This window comes from Ochotona princeps, chromosome 27 (assembly GCF_030435755.1).
Source record: "Ochotona princeps isolate mOchPri1 chromosome 27, mOchPri1.hap1, whole genome shotgun sequence".
In the NCBI taxonomy this organism is placed as follows: Eukaryota; Metazoa; Chordata; class Mammalia; order Lagomorpha; family Ochotonidae; genus Ochotona; species Ochotona princeps.
The window spans coordinates 2,416,169-2,433,947 of NC_080858.1; the positions used below are offsets into that span (position 1 = coordinate 2,416,169).

Below are 17,779 nucleotides of genomic sequence, written 5' to 3' on the forward strand. Positions count from 1 at the left end.
GAGGCATAAGAGACAATTTGGTGGCCTGGAGGTGGTCTATTACCATCCCTGGACCTGGGGAAGTGACTTCAGGACATGGCTACAGTAACTAGGAAGGGACACATTCTGTGGGCAAGACCACCCGGAGTGGCTCAGATAATGCCAGTCCAAGAGGATCTGTAGGGAAGACATAAGAGGACATAAGAACTCTGACACCCCTCCTCTTGACTGCTGAACTCTGGCTTGCTCTCCACTGACTGAGCCCGTCTCAACACTGCATGGCAAGGATGTCTTTGATACAGTCCATGTGATCAGCCACTCCAGCCAGAGAGCAGAGTGGAAGAGGATGGAGAGAAGACATGATGGTGGAAGTTTCCTGACACACAGGACAGTGGGCTGGAGCAGCTGGCAAGGGAGCTTCTGCTCTCCAGGTCTGCCCATCTATTAAGCCAGAAGGAGTCGTGCTATTTGGAGGCTTCTAACTTGGTGAGCCAACCAGTCTACTCTGAGTGTAATCAAATGGACACCCTCCGATTATAGTTCACTCACACTGAAATTCACACCTGAATCTGAAAACAAATACTCCTGTCTATATCTGTGATGTGATAATTCCATCACCATCATCATCATCATCACACTGCCAGCTTATGACTATTAGCTCACACTGTTTTAAAATATATTTTTATTTCTTTGAAAGGCAGAGCAACATAGAGTGATGGAGAGAGCAAGAGAAAGAGATATTTTCAGAAACATTCACCAAATAGTTGCAACAGCCAGGGCTCTGTGAGGCTGAAGTCAGGAACCCTAAACTCCATCTGAGTCTTCCATTAGGGCAGCAGTGGCTCAATGCTTGAACTAGCATCTGCTGCCTTCCAGGTGCATTATCTGGGCGCTGGTTCAGAAACAGGCCTCCCAGGACTTGAACCAGCACACTCATGTTACATGCCATCATTACAATCAGCAGCTTAATGCGCTTAAACACGCTCCCCTAAGACACCTTGCTTCTGATCAACATGAACCATCTTGCACTGGCTGGACTTGACAAGCATGATGAATCTCACAGGCTGTATTTCGTCCCTTCATTTGGCTAATGGGGGAACAGGTATCTTTAACTGTCTCTCAGGCTTAATGACTTTCAAAATAAAATGGGTCTAGAGCTCAGCAAAGAGGCAGTATTCCCTCTGTTTAAGGAATAAGTTTGTCACGATGCAGCACCGGTGCCTGGTGCATTTTCTTACTGGAGAAGAGTGTCCCTTAAAGGGAGGAGAGGAACAGTTTCCTGGAGAGCTTTCCCACAGCCTCAGGCTTCACAATTCTTCAGCCTTTACTTTAGATTACCCTTACTCATTAGAGATTTTCATTTATTTTTAATATCAGCTTTCCATATTCCTGTATTTCTTCATCCCACAAGTGGTTTGATGAATACTTAAGGAAGGTTGTTTTCCTAGGAAAGGATGATGGATAATTTACTGAATAATAAATCAAAAACCTTCAGAGTGATTAAAATACCAACTTTCTTGTTGAGTTAATTTATGGTATTAACAACCCAGATTGGAAAAGAGAAGCTCAGGAAAAAGAAATGCAGGACACATAAAGAAATCCTGATGTTAGAAGAAAATCAGGTATGGCAAAATGGAGATGGAGGATCCGCTGGAAGGAACAATGCCACACTTTCTTAAGGACTCCGTATGTGCTGGTAATGGTGTTCAATGATTTACAGATTCTTTTTTAAGGTTCCAATTATTTTTATTGGAAAGGCAGATTTAAAGAAAGAAGAAAATACAGAAAGATCTTCCATCTGTTGGTTCACTCTCCAAATAGCCACAATGGACACAGCCAATCTGAAGCTAGGAGCCAAAAGCCCCCTCTAGGTCTGTCATGCGGGTGTAGGGTCCCAAGGCTTTGGGCTGTCCTCTAATGATTTCCCAGGCCACAAGCAGGGAGCTGGATGGGAAGCAGAGCAGCTAGGACATGAACCAGTGCCCATATGGGATCCCAGCACATGCAAGGAAAGGATTTAGCTACTGAGCCATTGTGCTGGGCCCAGTGTTTTAAAGAATTCTGTCATGGAAGTTCTCAATCATTTTGACAAGGACAAATGAAATGAACTTGAGGTAAGACCTACAACGGAGCTACCTGAAGAAAACAGGGAATGTGACACAGTTAAGAGAAGAAGCAGATAATATACAACAGCAGGTGAGCCTGGCCAGACTGAGCCGACAGGGATTTTAAAATGGTTGTTTTATAACAAAGGTTAAAATGTAGAATATATTGATAATACTACACAATAACACATGCGTTTCCTGGTGGAGTGCCATCTTGGCACCTTTGCACTTTCTTGTGGTGTGCCACCTGGGTGCTATGGTGCTTGCCCAGCTTGTAGGGTATCAACTGGGGCAAGGCTGGCACCCAGGGGCTCAGGTCCAGGCAGGCAGAGTAAGCCTGGAGATTTCCCCATGTACTTGGTCCCTGGATGGGAGGGGTAGGGAAGGGGAGAGCTCTAGGTTAGCTAATGGCATGGTGTGCTGGTGTCCTGGGTTTGGGGAGCTTTAAATGGGCCTGGATGTTCGGTGTGTGGAGGGATAAGGTCCCAGGCCAGCACTCACGCCAGGAGCTTGAGACCATAGTAGGCAGAGAGAACTCCAACACAGCACACCACCCCATAAGAAGACTGGGCTTCAAAAGGATGGGCTGGGGAGCCCATGTGCAGTTGTGTGTGGGCACTGTAGATTGGTTAGGGAAAGGGGTAAGGAGATGTGTGAGAGGAGGATCACTGAGGGAGCATGTTGCAGTTGAGGAGTGACTACTGAGCATCTTGCATTGACAAGGCCACTGTAATTGCAGGTAAGCAGGGTGATTGAGAGCAAGTGATTTGGAGGGAAGAAGCTGGAGGACCTTTGTGGATCAGACCATGCACCAGTTCACATGGGAGACCTGAGCTGGGCTAGTTTGCTTGCACCACTGCTGACCACCACTCACTGGTGTATACTAAAGCTAGGGCTGGGGGACTATCTGCAGGGTTAGATCACAGTGCTTGCCAGTGAGAGTCAGAACAGGGGATGGATAATGTTAAGCTGGGCCATGACACTAATCAACACGCAAGAGAACCAGGCCTGGGGGGAAATACTGTGCAGGATTTGTGGGCCCATCCCTGTGGAACTTCAATTTCCACTGGTTTGCTCAAAAGCTGGGGGGGGGGGGTGACATGTTGAGAAAGGCATGACCATGGAACCCTCTGACACTCATGGGTACTGGGGCTGTGAACAGGCTGGGCTAGTGCAGGTTACAGCACCCACAGGTGCACCCAAGAATAGGGTGTTGGGCAGAGTTGGCTGCAACATCCATCAGTTCATACAAAAGGTGGGGCAGAGGGGGCAGGCTATGCCGGGTAAGGGACTAGCACTCACTGGCACATGTGAGATTTGGGTTTGAGAATAGGCCTGGTGGGGGAACTTAGGAAACACCCTTGGTGTGACACGACTCCCGCTGGTGAGCACGTGATTCAGGCCTAGGTGTTGGTTGGGCCGGGCAAGGTAGCTCTACCTGTCAGCAAGTGTGTGAATTGGCTCCGAATAGGTGGGGTCAAACCTTGGTCCACTGCCATGTGCAGGAGCCAGCCTGGAGTGCAGGGAAGGCTGGGCTAGGCTATCACAGGTTTGTATGAGCCAGGAATGGGAGCAGACTAGGCAAGGCTAGGCTGTAACACCCACCAACAAGAGTTGGGACTGAGGGTAGGACAGGCAGCAGCACCCAATGGCAAAGGCCAAGATGGGGGATGGGCTATGGGAGCTGGGTCAGAGCAACCACTGGCATGCTTAAGATCTGTGGCGTGGACAAGGCCTGGTTGGGGAAGTAAGGGGACACCCTGGCAGAGTTGTGGTTCCCACTGGTGAGCGCAAGAGCCAGACCGGGGGCAGCGATCTGGGCTAGAGATGACTGCAGTGTCCATATGGATGTGGACTAGGTCTGGGGAGTGCCAGACTGGGACACACTCCAGCACCAACAGTATAGGATGAACTGCGCTAGGTCTCAGCACCCACTGAACCATGTGAGAATTGCATCAGGGCGTGAATCAGATGTGGCTGGGCTGTAACACCCAACAAGAACCAGAATGGGTGTGAGCCAGATAGGCAAGGCCACTGTTCCTGTCAGGACAGGAGGTAGACTATGTCTGGGCAAAGGACCCACTGGTGGGTGTGAAATCTGCTACTCAGAGGAAACCTGATAGAGAAGCTTGGGGAACTCCTCTGTCAGGATGCAGTTCCTGCAGGTGAGCACAAGAACCAGGGATGGGAGCAGCCCAGCCAGGCTAGGTTACAGTTGCTGCTCACATTATGTGTGTGTGGGTCAGGTTTGGGGGCCGGCCAGGCTGGGCCAGTTCATAACACCCCCTGGCAGAGCTGAGAACCAGGACAGGGTACAGGACAGGCAAGGTCAAGCCGCGACACCAGCCAGTTTACATTAGGGCTGGGACTGGGGTTGGACTAGGCTGGACTAGGTTGCAGCACCCACCAACATGAGCTGAAACTGGAGGAAGACTGGGCTGGACCAGGTCATAGCATCCACTGGCAAATGCTAATGTAAGGCAGGCCATGCCAGATTGGGCCACAGCACTCAAGCACATATGAGACCCATGTCAGGGGATGATGGTGTAAGCCATGTAGAGGGGGTCTGCAGGGGACTCTCGTGCTGGGCCACACACACATATAATTTCAGCTCTCATGCTCAAAAATCTATATCTATATCTATCTATATCTATATCTATACAAACACATACAGTATCAATTAAGGGAAAATATGTTCAGTGAAACAAATGAGTGTATGGTACCTAAGGGATGGAGAGGAGTCCCAGAAAGAGAAATGTGGCATTATGGCAAGAAAAAGGTATTTAAAAGAAATTGTGGCCCTAAACTTCTCAAACATTATGGTTGGATCTGGAAAACTCACCCGACTACAGCCAGGAGGACTGGCCTTGTGGCATTCCAGGATAAGCCACAGCCTGTGATACTGCTACCCCATATGAGTGCCAGTTCTAGTCCTGGCTTCTCTACTTCTATTCCAAATCCTTGCTGCTGCACCTGGAAAATCAGAAGATGTCTCAAGTATCTGGGCCTGTGTCTTTTATGTGGAAGACTGAGCTGTAGTTCCAGGTTCCTGGCTTCAGCCTAGCACAGTGCCAGCCATTCTAGCCAGTTGGAAAGCGAACCAGAAGATGGACAATCCCTCCAACTCTGTCAGATCAATACATCTTTGTATGTATTGATATATATGTGTGTGTATTATATAGTTATATATTATATAATAACCAAGATATAATTATATAATGTGTATTATAATATATAACATGTTATTATATAATTATATAATAATACACACACACATAGAAGATCACACTGAGGCACAGTAGAGTCCAACTGCTAAAAGCTAAAGAAAAAAAGAGAAAATCTTGAAAGCAATAGTGAAACAAGAAATATTAACAAGGAACCATGATGAGAATATAAATGACTGCTCGTTAGAAATAATGGAAGCTAGGAGAAAACAGACTAAAATCTTTAAAGCTCTGACAGAAGCAGAAAAACAAAACTTTCAACTAGCAATCCTATATCCAGCAAAAAGCATTTATCAAGAAGAGGAGAGGACAAAGACTTTTCTTCCATAAATTAAAGGTGAAAGCATACTATACTATGGGATATGCTGCAGAGCAAGAAGTCACATCAGGAGGAAAGGCAGATTTACAAAAACGAGGCACCAGAATGGTAAATACGTAAGCAAGTGTGTAAGACAATGTGGTATTTTTATGATACATTACTTAAGACAATTGGTTGTTGGAAGGAAAATGATCATTCTGTGGTGTGCTTTCAGAAGCATGCATCAACATAAAATGTATCCCAAGCAGAGGGTTGGTTAAATGGAATTATACTGTTTAAATGTATATAGTTAACATTTCTGACTGTGGATTTAAAACATGTGGTTTGGGAAGCCAGCATTGTGGCAGAAGGGTTTAAGTGATGTGGCAGAGAGGCGTGCCTGTGACACCAGCATCCCAAACAGGTGCCAGTTAGAGTCTCAGCTGCTTCATTTCCAGTCCAGCTATCAGCTAATTCACCTGGAAAAGCAGCTAAGGATGGCCCAACTGCTTGGGCCCCTGGACCAATGCGGGAGACCCAGATGGAGCCCCAAGCTCCCAGTTTTGTCCAAGCCCAGCCCTGGCCATTGAGGCCATCTGTGGAGTGAGCTGGCAAGAATAAGATCAATCAATCAATCCCTCTTTCTTTCTCTGAAACTCTCTATTTCAACTATGTAAATACATTTTTAGAAAAATGTGTGGATTTTGCTAATATTTTTTTCATTAAGGATATTGCTGGGGGTGGGGTGATTACTGTTAGCATTAGAGTATTGCTGGCCTTGTAAAAAGAATTTAGCAGAGTTGCTTCCTTTACAACTTTGCTAAATATACATAATGTTTCAATGAAGTTATCTCAGAAGGCAAACATAGAAGGCCTCCTCCCTCTATTAATTTCCACAACTCCATGCAATAGGATCAATTGTGATCCCCAGGTCACAAATGAGAAGAATGAGGCGCAGCACCAACAAGTGTAGGTTGGGAATCTGCACTTAGGTGTGGGACTCCAGTGAACATATCCCTAAGCATTAAACTGCCAGGAATAAAGCCGAGAGAACGAGCAAGAACGACAGTTCACAGAGTTCATGTTCTGTGTATTGAGCACTTCACAGGACACTGACTTCGACGTATCTTCATTTCATTCTCCCTTCATTTTTCTTCCTAGCATTTTGAAAGCCTGGGTCACTTATCAGCCTAAGTGATTTTTATTATTACCATTATTTTTAATTATGTTATAGTCACCTTGCTTCGGGCTCTGATTTCATATTTGGGCATCTCCAGAGACGGGCCAGGCATGACGGAGAATCAGTTGAGCAGTGGCCTGAGTTTGCAGTGCTGGTCTAGCTTTTGTGATGGGGATTCCACCTACCATGGTCCTGGGCCCTTTGCCATGCTAACAAGTAGCTGTTGAAGGATGATGTGCCCATCTCTCTCACCTCAGGATAGCATGATTGCCACTGCACTGGGAACAGAGAGGAAGCCATTGGGCCACTCCTTTCTGAATGGAAATGCTTGGAGGGATTTTTGTGCAAACACATCTTCATTCTCCCATTTCAGAGATGAGCAAACTGAAGACCAGAGATCAAGTGACTAAGGTCAAGGGGTTGGTTAAAGTCTCTGCTCTCCTCACTGGCAGACTTACAGTGCCCCCCATCTTATCCCAAGTATCCAGGTGGCCACAGTACCACTTCTCATCAGCCTCAGCCACCCCTGGGGCTTCACAATCACCCAAAACATTCATAAAACAACCCCTGCACTAACAGCTGTCCTTGTTCCTAATGCCAGATGGGACACTCTACAGCAGGAGACCAAGGACATTCTACTGTGCCAGGGAGAGCTGCGTTGTCCTGCAGACCCAAGAGACCCATCCATCTCCTCTCATCACTCTGGGAGAGGCCTTTAGAATGTCCTTGTTCCTCTTCAAATTAGGGATAATGTCCCTTTTTTCCTGGACCACTGGGCTGATTCATCAGTTCATCAAGCACTGATGCCAAATGGCACTTCTCACTGCTGGCAACCTTCATCTCCCCTATTTATCACCACCTACATTTTGTTCTCAAATCAAAATGAGACTTTTTTTTTTATCCCTGGGGGATGCCTGTGCACTTTAGTAAATGGGAAACTTCTAGGTGATTGGATGCACTGCTATGATTATTCTTTATCCTGCTACAGCTAGAACACAAATAACAGAGATTTCCCCAAGTTGGGTCCAGGCCATTGTGAATTCTCAAGAACACTCTCAGTGAAATCGCACGGTAGCAGGTTCGGGCACTTGGGTAATTCATTCATCATGTGACGTAAGTGCCAATATGGCACATGGTGCTCTTTCTCTGCCTACAGATGCTGGGTTCTTCACAGGCACAAACCCTCCCTACAAGAGGTAGATTTGAAAAAGTTTGTGCTGCTTGAGACTCCAGAGCTTTGCAAGCAACATCAACGCCCTCTCCATAGATAGTCATTTGTCATACTTCACTTTGCAGGTGGAGAAGCTGAGCCAAAGCAGGGAGTAGGGACACGGACATTGTCAGCACAGGTTGGGCCCTGACTGTTTTGATGGGCTCCTGATCCAGGTAATCATCAAAGGACAGAGACACGAGTTGCCTAATCAAGACAGACAGGGAGGCACAGGGTCACGCACCTGTGGTGGAAGATCAGGAATCAGGCAGGGCTGCATGAGGGAGGGTGAAAAGCAATTTCTAGCTGTCACGAGGGTTGGGGGACGTTCTATTCGATTCCAATGGGCAAGGAAGGCCAGGGTGCTTCGGGAGGGCGACTTGAGGTCTTCACAGTAAAGCAGGCCAGCCTGACATACAACATGGGTCAGGGATCTTCCTTGGAAAAGCAACCTGCTCAGATTGTTAAGAGGTCATGCCACTTGGAGATACAGTGGTTTTGAACAGAGGCAGAACACAAGGGCCCAAGGACACAAATCAGTTGGGGGAAGGTTAGGACCAGGTGTGGGGCCTCTGTCCCTATCCGACTGTGTTCTGTGTAGCCACCTGTATCTTGATGACACTTTATTGACTTACATTGCACTGAGCAGGGTAGAGGGGAAGTGTGGAAAAAAGTTGTGGCACAGGCAGTGCACACTGTAAGGGTTAGGAGGGAAGCAGTGTGGACTGGAGCCTCTACTACAGCAGGATGCTTTGGGACCCGGTTTCCTCCAAATCCTTGCATTCCAAGGGCTGGTGACATGACTACAAGCATCTGACCTGATTTCCCTCATGAACTCTGGCTCAAGCTCGGACCTATGTGTGGACAGGTGCCGGCCTGCATCGGTGACTCAAACAAATGAAATTTCACCCTCCAAAGTCCATCCTTTTCCACCCTCACTCGTCTATGGACACATCCCATCCCATACACAATTCTGTCACAGAATCTTTTCAAACCGCAGCAGACCATGGACAACTCTCTCCTGGAAGGCTCGTAGTTACACACACTACACAAGTCAAATCACCATACACACACCTCTCTGGCATTTCCTAGCCCCAGGTTGCTAGTGAACTTAAAGATTCTTTGTGTCTACCTTATTTTCTCTTGCTAGCAGTCTTACACCTATTTCTTTTTCACATGTTATTATGCATGAGTATAATAGGGTATAGCATCTACCATTTAAGTGAGCAATTACTATAGGCAAAGCACCATTTAATTGCTTTGCATGTCTTCACTGATTTAGTCTTCTCAACAACCCCATTCTGTTGAAGAGGAACCTAAGATATAGAGAGGTAGCATCTTCATTATAAAGTGAGCATGTGGCAGAAGCCAGATAATCTGATTCAAGTGCTCATGTTCAAAACCACTCTATCTTGGGGCCGGCAAGATACAGTGATGCCTTGGGGTGATGTCACAGACTAATCCTCTGCTTGCAGCACTGATATCCTATACGATTGCTGCATTTCCAAACCAGCTCTCCACTTACAGCCTGGGAAATCAGCAGAGGGTGATTCAAGTCTTTAGGACCCTCTTCCCATGTGAGAGACCAAGAAGAAGCTCCTGGCTCCTGGCTCCTGGCTTCAAATCAACTCAGTTCTAGCCAATTACCTCTGGGTCCCAGTGCCTGGCTAGTGTTTGTGCAGCAATGCTGATGGAGAAAGGAGGGTGTTTCCAAGACTTGAGCTGATCTTGCCACCAAGGCAGCTGTTCCACCTCAGTCATCTTCAGGCTCAGGCTGTGCTGCTGTGGGTTTTTGGCAAAGTCCTCGCAAACCTAAAAGACAGAATTCTCACCTCCATCTGTGTACGCCCTGTGTTGGAGTCTCTTGAAAGTTCTGGAGGACACATGGGATGATATGGGAAGTAGGAAATGACCCCTTGCTATTGCTGTACAAACACACTCTCTGCATTTATATTGCAAATATTTAACCACAACTCTCCATATTTATTGCTCGTGTTCATTGTGCAAGGTCTACTGTCCCATATGGCTCATCCTCTGTACAATGTGTGCATTCACAGCACCTCTGCTGTGGTAGAGGCAAGGTTTCAATGTGTCAAATGGGAACTGATTGCCTTTCCTGTGGAATTGTCTCTAGCAGGCAGCCTAATGGAATCTTTTCGATTACATGGAATTTTGAGGCACAACACGATCTGATTCTTAGCCCGGTGTAAATGCTCATTCAACCTCATTGCCTTACTGCATGCATCTCCATGGCTACAATCATTCTCTTTCCTTTTCCTAATTTCCTGACATAATACCCCCCGTATCCCACCACCTCCTAGAAGTCTTTCCTGATTCTCTGTCCCTACTCCCCAAAGTATTCCATCTGCAAAGCATACTCATCACACAGCTCATTACATCACTACCCAGACTTCTGGGATGGTATTTCCAACGTTTGTTCTGAGAAACTGTTTTTAGGAGCATTTTTTTTTCTTCAATTACACTTGAAGTGCTCTAAGAACACACTTAGTATCTGACTCACTTCTGGTTAGCAAAATCTTACATAAAAGAGATACTCAGTAGATTCTGTTGAATAAATGGACAAATGACTACATGGATTTGTATCCTCACAGCATTTCTCCCCCTTAATAATCTGTTATCATAGATTACAACGCCATTTAATATGGCTACATACATTTGAAAATGACATCAACCTTTTTGAGCCTTCAACACTGTAGATTTAGAGTTTTGGGGTCTCAAAAATCACCAATAAACTATCTTACCAGAAACAGTGCCTGATAGTTCCACATATAACACTTCCAGGAGTGTCTATATATAGTACAGGTGTTATGAAGACTGAACAGAAAGGAATAAAGCTGATATTCTCTTACTTTCTCTCTCGTGCAGGTGGACTCTTTTTCTCCTTTTCTCTTTCCCTCTGTCTGTCTCTTCCTTTCTGTCACTCCACCTTTTAAATAAATAAATTCTTAAAAAATTAAAGAGAAATACTCCATTTTAAAAGACCCTTTGGAAAGACTGAATAAAGAAGGCGTATCTGTATGGAGAAAAGGTCTTTTAGCACTAATATCATGTTATTATGCCAGCTAGTTCTTAGGAACTGCCAGGGGCAGCCCTATTACTCAATCACAGGGGTTTGTATTAGTTAGGCTATTGTCATCATATTCAAATGCTTGAGGCAACCTAATAGTACAAACGGAAAAAGCATACTTTGGCTCATAATTCCACAGGTTCAAGTTCAGATCACGTGGTTGTTTCACTGATTCAGCTCTGGAGATGGCATTCTTGCTGGTCAGAGTCTCAAGCTGGCACAGGGTGTCACCTCAGAGAGACAGGGAGCGTGACTGTCTGCATCTGTGTGGCCTCTTCTGGAGCCTCCAAGATTCAATCACAGAGCTCCATCCTGATGGCCTAATCCATTCCAATCACCTCCCAAAGGCTCTACCTCCAAAGACCAGAGCTAGACTGGGTTCCCGCCTTCCTAGCGCCATCAGATTGGTGACAAAGCCTTTAACACATGGGCCTTTGGGGGACATTTGCCATCCAAACATAATGATGTCTGTTCATTCTACACACATGTATGTGCCATTGTTGAGGATGCTGTGGACATAGTCGATAACAAGGCTAATTCAAACTTCTCCCCTCATGGAGGTTGTATTTTCATGAGGCACAGCTAATAAAGAAACAAGTAAATACACTTGTGCCAGGTGGTGACAAGTGATGTGGGAAAACCAAAGCCAGGAAGGGCACAGGGAGTGTGAGGATGGCTGCAAAGGGGAGGAAGGGGGACAACTTAGCAGAGATGGAGGGGTGGATTAAACAGGCACAGCTGTAGGTACCTGTATGCAGGGCAGAGAGAAAGCACGGCATTTACAAAGGTGCAACAGTGGCAGTGAACTTGGAATGGCAGAGGAAGAGCATGGAGGGCACTAGAGCTAGTGAGGAGGGAGAGGAGGTAAGGTGGATGGAATCACGGTCAGAGAGGAGAGTGGGGTGACATCACAGCCCACGGACTTCAGCTCTCATTCTAAGCCACGAAATTCCAGGATGGTTCTGTGGGTGACAGGATATGGCTTGGATTGAAAAAGATCATTTTGGCTGCTGAGTTAAGCCTAAGCTGTGGCAAAGGGTAAGAGCAGAAGCAGAGAATCCCGTGCTAATTCAGGTAAGAGATGATGGCAGCTGGCACTGGAATCAGTGCAGCAGGGGTATATATTCTGAAAGTATAGCAGACAAGACTTCCAAATGGATCAAACATAAACAATGACAGAAAAGAATTAGCTGAAGATTTTTAGCCTGTGAGGCTAAAAGAGTATATTAACATTTATTGAGATGGAGAAGATTTGGGGAAGCGAGGAGTTGTGTTATGCACATGTTAACTTTAAGACATTTCTTAGACTTCAAGGAACAGAGTCAGCAGTTAGGGACACAGGAGTCTGTGCTGGTGACACAAGGTGTGTCTTTATTAGAAGATGCATTGGTGATCGTTAACGCCATGAGACTGGACATGCCAATTAGGGAAAGATGGCAGATTGAGCAGTGTCCACGGACCAATCCCTGGTTCTCAAAAGTTTTGAGACGAAGAAGATGAGAGGGAAATTAGTAAATGATTCCAAGAAGGAAAGTAAGTGAAGTAAGAGCAGAACTAAGAAAGAGCAGTTGCACCAAAAGCCAGAGACTATACGGTTCAAAGGGTGATTGTCACTGCTGCAGATAGATCATGTAAAGTCACACAGGGGAACTGACTGTTGGACTCAGCAAGGTTGATGTCACTGGAAGTCTTCTCAAGAGATGTGTGTTGCAGTAGTGGGAAAGAAACTCTAGATGCAAGGAAGAATGGGAAAACAAGAATTAGAGACATAGGACTTGGGGAAGTTTTGCTTGAAGACACAAAGCAACAAACCAAGTAAGATGAACAGTGGAAGAAGGAGTCATTTATTCAGTTGTAGAAGATATTGAAAATTGTTTTCAATGATATCAACCACACTGAAGTACACTCATTTACCTTGATTTTCTACACGCTTCCCTATTTCCAAAAGCTTCCCAAATGTGGATAATGAGGAAGTGATCAATGGTTGAGTAAGATAAGATTCAAGGAGAACTACCCAATTTTCACTGGTGGCCTACAATGTACTAGACACAGCTGTTGGTTGTGGAAGTTATATGCAGGCTGCCCACAAGTGTCAAATCATCTTAGTGTCACCATCTTAAATGACAAAACAGCTTCCTAAACCACAAGGCAGGGGTCACTGGAGTCCTGGATTTGAGTTGCTCTATCTAATCTTAATTTTCTCCATGGAAGAATTCCAAGGAACCTTACCTCTTCTTGACATCATAATACAAAGATATTTCAAAAAGTTCAAGGAAAATGGGATTAAAAGATGATTTTGAAGCAAAATCCATACATTCAAGGAAGCTTCAAAAACTTTATGGAAATACAGATAATGGAAAAATTTTTGTAAGTTTTTGCATCAAAACCAACTTCTCATTTAATTTTTTTCCCATGAACTTTTCAAAATACTCCTGTAATTTCACCATTATTTTAATTTGACAGAAACAAAACACCTTGTTGGTGAAGCTTCTCTAGTGGAATTCTTGTTATACTGTCCCATTGAACTGTCCATTCAGCACCCTGAAACTAAACCATAGGTACCATCAATGAAAAATCTCTATGCTAGAATAATTACTGCAACTATTTCTTTTAGTAATAGTCTCCCGGTATCTTTGCAGCAGATCACATCTGTTGCCCAAAACTATTTGACAATGTTTTGCTCTCTGGGTACTACTTGTCCCTTAGTATCCACAAGGGATTCACTCCTGGAACTCCCACAGATCCCCAGACTGGCAGATGCTCTCAAGTTCATTACAGGAAATGGTACATCATTCGCTTAAAACTGACACAGTTCTCTTGTATTTAGAATCATTCCTGGGTTCCTTATGATACTGCATACAACATAAATACCATGTAAATGGCTGTCATGCTGAGTTGTTTAGGGCTCATTATAAAATGTCTGTGAAAGTACAGATGCATTTTGACTACTGTTTTGATCTGGGGTTGGTTGAGTCTATGGATGCAAAACCTGTAGCTCCATGGAGCCTAAAGCATTTGTTTATTACCTGAGGGCAGTCATGTGACTTGCTTGGCCTATTGGACATAAGCAGCTATACTGGGAGCTGGATGCAACTTTACATTGCTGGTATGAATGAGCTCTATGCCTGCAATTGTGAGCATCTGTCCCCTGCCATGAGGATGGTAACAACCTAGTAGGAGCTGCTGAGTTCGTCTGAGCTCTGTCATTGGATGACATACAGAACTCAGCCAAGGCCAAAGCCAAGTAGACTCTAGAAAAGCTGTAGCTGACCAACACCCTTATGGAGTGCAAGCCAGATATACATGCCTGACTGTCGTTTGAGGTTGTCTGTTCCTACAGCAAAAGCTGACTGGCATACTTTTTTATCAAACTGCCCAGGTTCCTCGAGTGGAAGGGCTATGTTTACACTTTATGACATGCCCTCAAACTCAACACAATGCTGGAAAATTGTGGGCCCCTTGGGACTTAGTTAATGAGGAAGAATCCATCCTTTCCATGGCAACACTGAATCTTGGGATTAATTCACAATTCTTACCACTGACATGTGGGCTGTACAATCAGAAACTTCTTAAAGTCATGTTTAACATCGTTCTTACTTTCCCTTCTCTCAGCCTGATTTTTTTTTTAAATTTAGTTAAGGCTGACTGACCAAGTAAACTCAACAATTATAGGCTCCAACAAAAGAGGAATTGGGTCTTGGGTATCAAATATACTGCTGTTATTCCTAAGAACCCTCAGTGGTGAAGGCAAGACAGATCCAGTCTGCTTTAATTGTACTTGGGTGGTTTCCTTCTATACTCTTTGCTCTTAAGATAAGCCATAGGCTTTGCTCAGAGAGCTCCACTGCAAAGAAAATCATCTTATTCTGGCTATCATTGGATTAGCGAATGCCTCTCCCATCCTTATTTAGAGACTAAGCACAAGTCTGGGCTTCAAGAACCGTAAAATCAAAGAAGCGTAAGTATAGCTGTGTGAAAAGTGATGCCAAGGGTTCCATACCACCTTCCTGTTTAAATGAGGTAATACTACCCTGCAGGAAAGAGTGCTGGTGTGCAAGTGTGGGAGGCCTGACTGCAGAGCTGGCCCTGCTGCCTCTTGAAAGTCAGGGGAAGACCTTTTCTGCTCACCTGTGAGCATATAAAAAGGAATGAGTAGGTTACCATAAGGCCCCGAGACTGCTATGGCTTTATAACTAAGGGATATTACCAAACAGCATAAAGGTAACCAAGCACTCAATGCGGGGCACGGGTCATAAATGCAGTGTGGTCAGAGACCTCCCTGCTTTACTGCACCTACCTTATAAATGTAAAGTCACCCCAGAGTGCAAAATCTTAGCAGGTGTATCCACAATGATTCTCCCGCAGCCTTTTCTGCCCAAGGAAGAGAAGGGAGAATTCCCCAAATGCTCACTCTGTGACTCGGGCTAGGGTCTGCTGGACTGAGTGGAGAAAGGCATGAAGCTGTCAGCTGTCTCCATTGAGAAAGCTGAGCACACGTTACTCCTTAGGAAAAGTCAGTTCTCTCCCTGTCAGATGGCACTTCACCAAAGAGGGCTGGCTCCCAAGGCCTGAGATGAAAGGAGGGAATGGGCGGCACCTTCTGAAAATCCACTGATGCTGTCCTTACAGTCCTTGGCAAAACACACCCCATGGAGAGCATCCATTGGCTACCCTACCCTGTGAGTCATGAGGCCTAGCTCTGTGGCAGCAAGGCTTTCAGTTCTTTCAGCCTCTTGGGGTTGGCTCCAATGGCTATGACGTGGTTATAACACCTGTCTCCAGCTGGTTGGGTCATCTTTGTGAACCCCTCCAGGCGTGTGCAGGAGCTTTGACCATAGTGTATGCTTAAGATAAATACATCAGCGTTCCATTCTCAAAAAAAAAAATCATCAACCCCGCATTTACCTACCATGAGCATCTTTTTACAAAGAGTACTCATCCAGTCACCAAGAAAAGACGATGACATCGACCAGTCAGCCTGGTGGCTAGGCTTTGGCTTTACTTACTTGGGACCCCGGACACCAGCCGTAGGGGGCGCAGCACGCGGAAAGCCCTCAGTGCCTTCACGTCAAATCCAGCCCCTTTGCCTCCTAAAGCATTGGCCCCGTCTGCTTTGGTTGCTTGTTCTAAAATTGCACTAAAAAGCCTGGAAGAGAACAAAAGGAGAAGGAGCCATCAGGACAGCATTTCATGGCCCAGCTAGGCTCCCAGTCTCTGAGCACGGCCTGAATACAGGAGCAGCCCCACAGGTACATATACAGGAGGACTTATGAGTGGCCACACAGCCATGCCAGGAGGGGCAGTGAAGAAGGTACATTTGACTTTGAGCTGGGCAGGCCCTGGCCCAGGGACAAAGCAGATGAAGGGTACCCTGGCCCTCCCCATGCTGCCCCACTCATTCGGCTACCACGATCCACGTCCTCATTCCTTTTCTCTCTCCACTCATCCCTTCTTCCTAACAACCTTGTTTACTTTCATGTTTCCCAGAGCACAAATAAGCAACTCCATAGAAATCAACTTTATGCTGGGCCCAGGCACCTGTTTAGGAAACGCCTACTGAACTAGTGAATGAATGACACAAAGTTCAGTGAAGAAAAACTACGTAACATCACAGCGTATCAGGGAGACTAAGAGACGGCAGCCTGGCACTGTGTGTTTGAGCTTGTGTATTCATTCCTCCAACTAGCTCCTTCTAAACACCAGGGCCACAGCAAAGGAGACAGGGTCTGTGCTCTCACAGAGTTTGCATTCTGATAAAGAATACAGATATAATTAGAATCATCAGCAGACAGATGTCGCCAGACAAGAGAATGATAACTGCTGGGCAAAATGTGCGGGGGAGGGGAAGAACTTGTCCTTGCTCTTTTTATAGAAGGAGGCAATCGGAAGGGACCTCTCTCCTTGGAGCAAAAACCCTATAGAAAGCAAAGGAATAACCCACGTGGCATTCCGTCAGGGGAGACTTCCCAAGGGAGCAGGTAGCATGTCAGAGGGTCACCACAAAGGCAGTGTGACTAAAACAAAGCAATGTAGAGAGAAAGTGGGGGGCCTCATTAGAGGCTTGGCTCAAAGTGACAGGTTGAGATTGAAGTTTTCCAAGGACAGTCTGATGCTGGGAGAATGACTTGCAACAGGGTATGACCAGAGGAGCCTGCTCTAAGCAGCTGGAAGCTGGGTGGATGGATGCTGGCTAGGCAGCCGTGACAGACACATGAGAAGGCTAAATACCAAATCCAAATCTCTGGTTGAAATCAGAGGTAAGAGAGTGACAGAAATCAAACAGGATTTCAATAGTCCAGGTTTGAGTGATCTGGGCTGGCAGGGGGTGGGAGTTCAATGAACTCTTGGGAGCTAGAATGGGGGACCGGACCTCTGAATGGGTACATTGAGGTGACCGTGTTGTGTCTGGAGGTCAGGGCGGAAGGTCTAGGCCAGAAACAAAATTGTGGTAGTTGCACAGCTTGTGTTTAAGGTCAGATCACAGGAGGCTACCTAGGAGGCGAGTGGAGAAGGTGCCAACTTGACATGACCCAATGTTGTGAAACTGAGGTGTTACGAAGAAAACAAACCAGCCAGGGAGACTGACATGGTGGGACTATGAGGCAGGAGCCATCGACCTTCCACAGCAGACAAAATAAATGCATTGTAACAGCGTACTTCATTTGGCTCTACATAACCAAGTAAAGTACTATCAT

The 17,779-nt window shown here is 45.8% G+C and overlaps 1 protein-coding gene across 13 annotated transcripts in view; it reads right to left on the minus strand.

Annotated features, from left to right (window-relative positions):
- Positions 1–17,779, minus strand: part of CACNA1C (calcium voltage-gated channel subunit alpha1 C) — a 656,633-nt gene that overhangs the window by 177,263 nt on the left and 461,591 nt on the right. For all 13 annotated transcript variants that reach the window (XM_058656024.1, XM_058656022.1, XM_058656023.1 and 10 more), the window contains exon 5: positions 16,091–16,230. In XM_058656024.1, coding sequence (XP_058512007.1) covers positions 16,091–16,230 — 140 coding nt within the window. The remainder of the gene's footprint in view (positions 1–16,090; positions 16,231–17,779) is intronic.